Source organism: Ipomoea nil, unplaced genomic scaffold, assembly GCF_001879475.1.
Source record: "Ipomoea nil cultivar Tokyo-kokei standard unplaced genomic scaffold, Asagao_1.1 scaffold0302, whole genome shotgun sequence".
Lineage (NCBI taxonomy): Eukaryota > Viridiplantae > Streptophyta > Magnoliopsida > Solanales > Convolvulaceae > Ipomoea > Ipomoea nil.
In genome coordinates, this window is record NW_017616730.1 from 882311 (window position 1) to 892135 (window position 9825).

Consider the following 9825-nt stretch of genomic DNA (forward strand, 5'->3'; position numbering starts at 1 on the left):
TCCATCGACTATTTCTCATTGTATATTAGGCATACAATAGGTAAATGGACGAAAATACCCTCCATTTTTACATTGATTAGACGGAATATGTAACGGAGGACTGAATTGTATGAGTTTTTGAAAGGAGGGATCACATTTGGTGCAATTGAAAGTCGAAATGCAAAATTGAGAATGAGCAATAGTCGAGGGACCATTTTGAGAAAAAAAAAAACTCTTAAATATTCTACAATAAGTATTGTAATTTTTTCATAAGTAAAATTTCACATTTATATATTACAATATTTAAATTAGAATTACATGCACTTTGTAAGTATCACAACTTAAGTTATAAGTATTACAATATTTATCATTAGTAACAAATTATTTATTTTAAATTCGTATTAAATTTTCTGTAATAAGTATATTATGATTTCAAATTCGTGAAACGGTCTCACATAAGTATGACTATTTTTATATTTTTACTTTTCTCACGTGTTTTGTATCCTAAGATTCTTGACCTTATTTTCCGTTCTCATGCAACCTAGACTAGCACTCCTTAACCAGTTTGACATTTTCAATCACTTTTCTCATAATTCTAGTATTCAAACATAAATATTGTGTAACCTTGCCCATTAAAAAAAATATAATGAGATTACCACTTGTTTTTATTGTTATTTATATCAATAGAAAAATGTTTTATTCCCCTCCTAATTTCCCCTTCATAATTTTATGAGACTTAGCTTTGACAAAGAAAAATAAATGACAAAAGAATAATACAACTTCACATAATAATTAAATATGCATGTTATTATTATTAGTCAATGTTATATTAAATTTATGTCTCAATAAGAATTAATATAATCAATTTGCTATTTATAATTTTACGAATTAAAAGGCAACTAATTAATATAATGAAATGAATTTAATTAGGGTGTACCAAAGAAAATATACAACAATTGTATCATCCAAATCACGTATATTTAGTAAATCTAACACGCATATATTAATTTTTTCGGTGATAATAAGTAACGAATTGAGGTAAATTTTAAAATTTGTATATGTCACATAATCAAATTAGGTGTATATATACATAAACACACACACCATTCATATTAAATTTGGCCCGCACAATATTTTAACTATTAATTTTTTTATTGGATGAATGAAATTTATTTAAAATTTTGATAAAGATTTATTTACCTTTAAAACTTTTTAACAATTAACTTATTATGTTATAATATTTATATATGATATTAACTTTTATAATGGATTCACAACTTTAATTTTTTTATTTATTTATTTTATATTATTTGAATTTTTTATCAAGATGAAAATAGTTTGTGCTCACACTAAATGGAAGTGATGTAAAATTATAAAATATTCACATTATATTCTCAATGGTAGGACCAAGGTGAGTTGTGAAGTTACAAGAATAACGTGGAGCGGATGCAAATTTAGTTCAATTCTAAATTAATTTTAAAATGTACATTCATTTCGAGGTGTGGCCGAGAGCGTTATGAATGACACGAATGACGAATATACAATTCATATTATATTTAGTTTTATCTCCATACTGGAATTTAAATCTGATACATCTCATTTAAGGGGCCACAGTTATGTCTCTCGACCATAAGGCCTTTAGTTAATTTGTGTATTTATTATATATTGTTTAATTATTTAGTTTAGTATTCACACTCGGTGGAGCTGATGCAAATTTTTAAAATGTACACCAACTCTATTGTGACGTTAGGGTGATTCTTGAAATTATCAAATTGTGACCTCGTTTTTTTTTTTTTTTTTTTTTTTTTCAATTTTGATACTCCTGAACGTTGATTTAAACAAGATCAATGACTCACATTTAACCGCACTATCGCACCTGGACACAAAAATCACATTTGAACATATATATATATATATATATATATATATATATATATATATATATATATATATATATATATATATATATATATGAGAGAGAGAGAGAGAGAGAGTTGCGTTCAGGTGCGAATGCCGCGCCCAGGATGGAAATGTGAATAACTCAGCACGCGCCATGTGTTCAGATCTAGGTGCACTTATAGTTATAATTAGGTGCATCTAGGTGAAAGTAAGTGCACCTGATCAATGAATGTTAAGAAGACAAAATTACATGCACTTGTAAGTGAAAATAGGTGCACTTGTAGGTGAAAATAGGTGCACCCAATCAATGAATGTTAACAAGACAAAATTACATGCAAGTAAAATGTATTACAAATGCATGTAAAATGTATTATATGTGCAAGTAAAATTTAAACTGAGCATCAATACTAAGTGCAATTGACGTTATAACTAGGTGCATCTATAGTTATACGTAGTTGCACCTAGGTGCACGAATGTTAACATGGCAAAATTACATGCACTTGTAGGTGAAAGTAGGTGCACTTGTAAGTGAATTTACTACATTTTTTACTTGCAAAGGTGCACCAGCTACTTGCACTTATAACACATTTACTTGCACCAAAATTCGAGTTATTTACAAAAATGTCATCGTATCGTTTGTTTAACATTAGATCTGATTCGTTGATCTGGACACGTGGATGACTGGCATGTATTCGCATTTTTCTCCTGGGTACTTATTTGCACAGGAGTGCGACTATATATATATATATCTTGTAGGTAGTGGGCTAGAAATTTTGTAAACCTTTATATATGAGACAACCATGAAATATAATTTAATAAAACAACATAGAATACATAACAATATAATATGGAAAATACTTCAAAAGAGACAGAACTCTAATAAAATTCTGGAATGATGCTGAGCATCTAGCTAGCCAAGCAATAGAACTCTTGCATCCATGCATGGCATAATCCGATACCATGCATTATTGCTCTGATTTGATCTCATTCATGGCTTGCGGGCAGTGTACTCTGATCTAGCTAGCTAGCGGACACTGATCCGCTTCTTGATTGGCGTTCCACAAGTAGGACAGTCGTTCATTCCTAGCCTTTGATGAAGCACATTACAGTCTTCGCAAAGAGCCATATGAGCACAAGGGAGGAAAGCTACTGTTTTTTCCAGAATCAAACACATAACACATTCCCTTCCCACATTCATGTCTAATTCCCAACTATCCACCAGTTTGAGTTCAGAGATTTCAGCTCTTATCTTCTTCATGCGTTCTTCCTCCACAGTAGACTCCTCCAGTTCTGCTGGGCTTTCTTCTTTTTCTTTCCCCTCCTTCATAGATCTCTCCTTCCATGCCTTGATCAGAAGCAGTTGTTTGTGGAGAGATTCTGCTAACCGTTCATACTTCTCGTAATATATGGGAGGTGGGAGTGGGATCCCATCCCTATCCCTATCCATGGAACTGTCTGATAATTCATCAAACACTATTTTCTCCTTACCCTTGTTATCACCATTGTTGTTGCCTTCACCGCCTCCTCCTGCCTCGTTTGGGTTAACCATTTTTTTTTTTTTTGCTGTGAAATACATACAAAGACATAAAGATTAGAAAAATTAATTACATATATGTTTACTCTTATCCTAAATAAATAAATTAAATAAAAATAAAAATTCTCATTTCCATATATAGACGAACAAAGAAAGATGTGTAACATAAGATTCAATTTTAATAGAGCATAAATTCACGGAATTTTAAAAGATATGCACAGAGAATATCAACATACCTTTGAATTTTATTGCAATTTAGACCAAAAAGAAGTAAAACGTCCTCACTCCTCTGCAACAAAATAACTAGTACGAATCAGCAAGCAATTTCAATATAAAACAAAAAACAAAACAAAAAAAAAAACAAAAAATTATATAGAAATACAAAGACTAGAAAAACCAGATCTTTACTCTTATTATTATTATTATTATTATTATTATTTTTTTCAAAACTCTCATTTCCAAGGATAAACAAAGAAAGAGGTGTGACATATGATCAAATTCTAATAAATTCCCAAGAATTTACAGAATTTTAAAAGAAACACAAAGAGAAAACCAACATAGACTACAGTAGAGAGAACTACTCAGAGTCTCAGAGTCTCTGTCTCAAAGAAATCAGAATCGCAAAGGGAGAAGAGAGAAGCGACTAAGAGATAAGTGAGAGCTCAAACAGCTAGAGAAAACTCAGAGAAGGAATAGGAACCTTAATTAGCAATCGCAACTGTGCAAATGAGGAGAGAACTAAAAATTTCTTCCTTATCAACGTATATATATATACTTAGACCAAACGACGCCGTATAGAACTAAGCTATACGTTACCCTAGCTTTGTCCGGATATTCAGGGGGGTCGGATGTGAAATTATCCCCACCCGAATCCTATAAACTGACGTCGTTTCATACGGCGGTTCGATTTTAAATGTTAGGTTCGGATCGGTTCGGGTAGTCTGCTACGAATTTCAGGTCGGCCAGTTTTTTTATTTTTTCAATTATTGCCCAACCCTACCAACATACCTTTGGGACGGAACAAAAGTTGTCCCCTACAACAAAATTGCCAAAACAATCAGTAAGTAAATTCAAGATGAAAAACAAAGATTATAGAAAATGGAAAAGGGGTAAATCAAAGTCAAATTACAAGACCAACTAAAATCATCAAAGCAACACATCGAGGAAAATGAAAATTAGGCTGAAAAAATTTTTACCAAATTTATATATATATATATATATATATATATATATATATATATATATATATATATATATATAATTAGAATTTAAAAAATGAACAAAAATAAAATCCAACAACTAGACAAGGAATCAAAGACCGGAAAGGTATTCCTAGAATGGCACACCAAGCAACACAAAGAACAATTAAACATCAATGGAATAAATTAGAGCAAAAACTAGAAAAAATTCAATCTCAAATGAAAATGAGAACTCACAAAAATACCGTTTAAGCAAATAATTGTAACAAGGTGGTCTCCCGTTTGAGTTCACTCTCTCAATTGCATTTGTGCAATGAAGTGGTGCTTGCGTGATATAAAAAGGTAGAGCAAGACTATATAAGAAGTCAATCACGTGATGAAGTCGTGTTTAATTGCGTGATATTTTTATTTGGTAGCACTCTAAAATGGTTTGGCGTTTTCACTTTTTTGCTTATTTGAGTTTCTATTTTACTATATTCGGAAGAAATTAATTAAATAAAAATTTAAGGAAAGTCTATTATGTGAATAACAACTATATTTTTTACACGTACTTAATATCAGGCTATCTTTTTCCTAAATTCCTATAATATTTCACCTAAATTATTTTTCCAAAGATTTATATAAAGAGATATGATATATACCTTGTAGTCTAGTGGCACGAAGTAATTCTTTCAAAAAAAAATTATGAGGCGGACATAATTCTTTGAAATAAGAGATTATGGGTTCGAGCCTCACTGACCGAATGTGTATACTTCCATTCACATATTAGTAGGAAAAGAATCCGAATTGTGTACTACTCTGCCCCGAATCGCCGTCGGCCGTCGCAGACTGCAAATCACATTCACCACCTCGCTCTGGTCAGTCATCTTCTCCGGCCTTTAGCTTATTTTCCGACCTCACCTGTTATTTTACTTTCAATGCACTTCTTGACTGTGTTGTTTACTTTCATTCGATGCTATAGGCTATAGCCCTAAAATCTGTTACGCTACTGTCTCCGTCCTTTTTTTCCCACACAAATACGCAAATATAGCGGCAGAGATGAGAGGTCTACAGATTTCTTTGAACAAAACGCAGAAAATTAGGTTGGAAAGAGCACTGGAACTGTTGGACTCGTTCTCCTCAAAAACCAACTCCAATGCCTCCGTCACCGTCGCCGACGTCACTCCCGTCGACCATGAAGACGGTGTCCTCAAGTACGTATATGCAAAATCTGATCTTGTGTGTATGGGCAAGTGTTTATTGAAATTTTACTGAAATGGCATTTAACAAATTAGTTTGCATATTGTAAAATTGCTTGTTGTGTGAAGGGGACATCTTGTGTGTATATATGTATGCTTCCATTCATATAATGATAATAATTAATCCATCTTTATTTAATTTTTTTAAATTTTAAAATAATTATTTTATTAAAAAGTAGTAAAATAAAATTAAAAGAATTCTTTTTAAATTAAGTGACCCACTAATTTAAAAGAATTGCATTAAATTAGACTTATTTATTACAATTTAAGGTACTCTTTCAAAGAGGACAGTAAGTTTAGATGGGATCAATAACTAATATCCAACAACTACAAACATTAACTCTACATTGTAATTGGAGTAACTGTTAACTATGTTTATGCACTACTTTTTTCTAATCATTCTTGGCAAGTACAGTAGAACTCATCTACCCACCGTACCGCAAGTAGAACCTTTTATTCGTCTTCTTCTTCATCCTATTCACCCCGCCCTCATCTTCATCGATCTTCTCTCAACCAAGCAGGCTAATTCACCGTTGATCAGCTACTCTGAACACCGGATTTTATCGCCGCGGTTATCATCTCTTCTGGGGTAACTCCTCCTTCTATACTTGAACATGCAAAATATTATGATGAGTAAGAGAGGATGAAATTGGAGTACATGATTTGTGAGGGTTTGAATGACTACCTTTAAGAAGCTTTTGATTGGATTTGGATATTTCTTGACTGATCAGGATCGGAGTAGCATTTGCTACCGCCTGTAATATGTTCAGATCACATATTAACAGGAGCCACATTGCTTCACCAACACTCAGAAATGGTTTCATGTCTTTCAGAACAAACACCATCTCTAGCAGAATGTAACCTGCGCAGCTTTTCAAGACCTCAAACAATGGACAACTAAAGGTGCCAAAATCAAGCACCTTTATGTGAGGAATTAGAAGCTTCTCGAGCTCAATTGCCATGGGATCATCCCACACAACTAGTTGTGAGATTTCACAGTCGGCTTTGTTGAACATTGAGCATATAATATAAAATCTAAATATACTTTTAGTTAAGATGGAACAGATCCTACAATTAACTTTCTTGTTCGCATTAGATGGGTCATATTTTTGGTTCAGAGACCTAAGCTCATTCAATGCATTATGGAGTTCTTCGTCTAATAACTCATAACTCTTCATCATTGAGGAAGATAGAGATGGTATATCCTTTCCACCAAACATTCTTTAGCTGCAATTGTCAATGCAAAAGCAAACTTTAAGATACACAAAAAATAAGAAAAAAAATTTCAACAAAATAATAAGTGATGAACAAATTAAAGAAATCCTGAACATATATATTCACTTGCTATGCATTAAGACGAGAAAGAAGTGCCACGTAAGAACAAATTCTAATAGACGATAATTCACAAAATTTTGAGAAGAACAAAGAGAGAAAATCATCATACCTACCCTTAGCATGTCAATGCAAGTGCAGCACCAAAAAGAAGTAGTCCTCTGCAACAAAATTCAATGAAAACAAATTAGCAAGCAAATTTAAAATTTAAAAAATTTGAAAATAAAAAGCACAATGAAAATGAAGCTAATAATATCTTACATATAATAGATCTAAAAAATAAAAATAAAAAGCCAAAAATGTGAAACAACCAGAAGGAATTAAAATCAATAATGGTGTTCTTGATAGGGCTCACTGAGAGAAACAAAGTAATAGATACACGGAAAGATCATAGCAAAATCAGATCCATATAAACAAATAAATCTAATACATAAAGTTAATCCAAAAAAAAAAAAAAAAATCTCGAACATATATACTATATATAGTCAATATATATTAGACATGAAAGAGGTGGAGCAATGCATAAAATCATATTCTACAATGTTGAATCCGCAATCCCACAACAAATCTAGCTTTTTAAAAAATCTTACATATTTACCAATTTTTTTAAAAAATAAAAGCAACAAATTCGAAACAACTAGACATGGAATCAAGGTTTGGAAAGAGTGAGAAACTAATAGATAAGCAGAAAGATTATAGCAAAAGCAAATTCATCTTTAAAAAAACACTCTCATTTAAACAGATGAACAAAGAATCTCATACATATAATTCCACAAAAGAAAAAAAAAAAAAAAACATACATTAAACATGGAAAATGTAAAACATATATATAATCTAATTCTACAATGTTAGATCGAAAATCCCATAGAAAATCTAGCTTTAAAAAAACTTAGGTATAATAAGATCTAAGAAAAATAAAATAAAAATTTTGAAACAATCATATAAGGAATCAAAAGATTATAGGGCACATCGATCTGAAAAAACACTCTCATTTCAATCGATGAACAAAAAATCTCAAGACATAATTCTTCGAAAAAAAAATCTAAGACATATACACTCAATATACATTACACATGAAAGAAGTAGTGAAACATAACTACATAAGATTTATTCTATATATTCCTTTAAAAAATAATAATAATTAATAACCATCACACCTATATGTTTAAGGGTATGTAGATTATTCGAAAAGGAGCAGTTATCTGAAATAAAAACGAAACAACCCAAGAACAAATCAGAGTCTAGAAAGATGTTTTTGATATATCTCAATCTCATGGAGAGGTTGAAACAAAGATCAATCAAACATCAATGAGATAAATGAAAAAATAAAAAATAAAAGGTTCAACTTTAGATGAAAATGAGAACTTACAAGACACTAATCAAACAAATGACTAGAACAAGCTGTGTGGTGAAGACTGAGGCAGTTTAGCCAACTTTATATAGGAGAAAAATCACCTATGACGTAAGCACTTACGTAACAATTCTATGACGTAAGTCCTTACGTCAAAATATAAAAATATATCCTTCCACAAATTTATGGAATTTCATTAAATGTTTCGAAACAGTTTCTTTATCTGTAGAAAATTTTAAAAATACCTTTTTTGAAATAAGAATATGACACAATTAATATTTATCCAAAAATGAAGATTTTATTATTATTATTATTATTATTATTATTATTATTATTATTATTGTTGTTGTTGTTGTTGTTGTTGTTGTTGTTGTTTTTGTAGTTGTTGTTGTTTTGTAAATACAACTTATATTTTTTATATGGCAAAACTTGTGTAAGACCGTCTCACGGATCGATCCTTGTCTGTGAGACGGGTTGGGTCATAAACAATTGGTTGTGTAAGTATTACAATTTCAGTGATAAGTATTACATTTTTTTTATCATTATTAAATAGTAACAATCAATTTTGCGCTAAATAGTACTACAATTTTACATATAAGTATTATAATATCTATTATGAGTAACAATATATTATTAATTTTAAATTGGTATTAAATTTTGAGTTTTTTTCAAAATGGTCCCTCAACTATTGCTCTATCTCAATTTTGCATTTCGACTTTCAATTGCACCAAACACTACTGGAAATTCTGAAATTTCCGATCACCTGAAAGTGATCTTAAATCAAGTCGAAAGCCTTGTTCCGACCACTTTTGGTATCCGGAAAAACCCTTGTTGCTATTTCCGACCACTTTTTGCTTTTAACTTGATTTAAGATCACTTTCAGGTGGTCGAAAATTCAATAATTTCCAGTAATGAAGTGTGGTCGCTCGACTTTCAAAAACTTACCCAATTTAATCCTCCGTTACATATTCTGTCTAATTAGTGTTAAAATGGTGGGTATTTTCGTCCGTTTACCTATTGTAATCCTAATATACACTTAGAAATAATCGAGGGACCATTTTAGAAAAAACTATTTTATTTATTTCATTTTTGTTTAACAAGTGATTAATTGAGGTAAATTTTAAATTTTGTATATGTCACATAATCAAATTAAGTGTATATATACATAAATACACACACCATTCATATTAAACCTTTATATATGAGTCAACCATGAAATATAATTTAATAAAACAACATAGAATAAATAACAATATAATATAGAAAATACTTCAAAAGAGACCGAACTCTAAT

The 9825-nt window shown here is 30.8% G+C and overlaps 1 protein-coding gene across 1 annotated transcript; it reads right to left on the reverse strand.

The window, feature by feature from the left end:
• Positions 1–6114: 6114 nt before the first annotated feature.
• Positions 6115–8557, reverse strand: LOC109158498 (putative E3 ubiquitin-protein ligase RF4). The gene is made up of 4 exons (XM_019306418.1): positions 8528–8557; positions 7294–7342; positions 6535–7076; positions 6115–6451 (listed from the first exon to the last, which is right to left on the reverse strand). The coding sequence occupies exons 3-4, from the start codon at positions 7067–7069 to the stop codon at positions 6387–6389; spliced, it is 600 nt and encodes a 199-aa protein (XP_019161963.1). The 5' UTR covers positions 7070–7076; positions 7294–7342; positions 8528–8557; the 3' UTR covers positions 6115–6386.
• Between the last annotated feature and the right edge of the window lie 1268 nt (positions 8558–9825).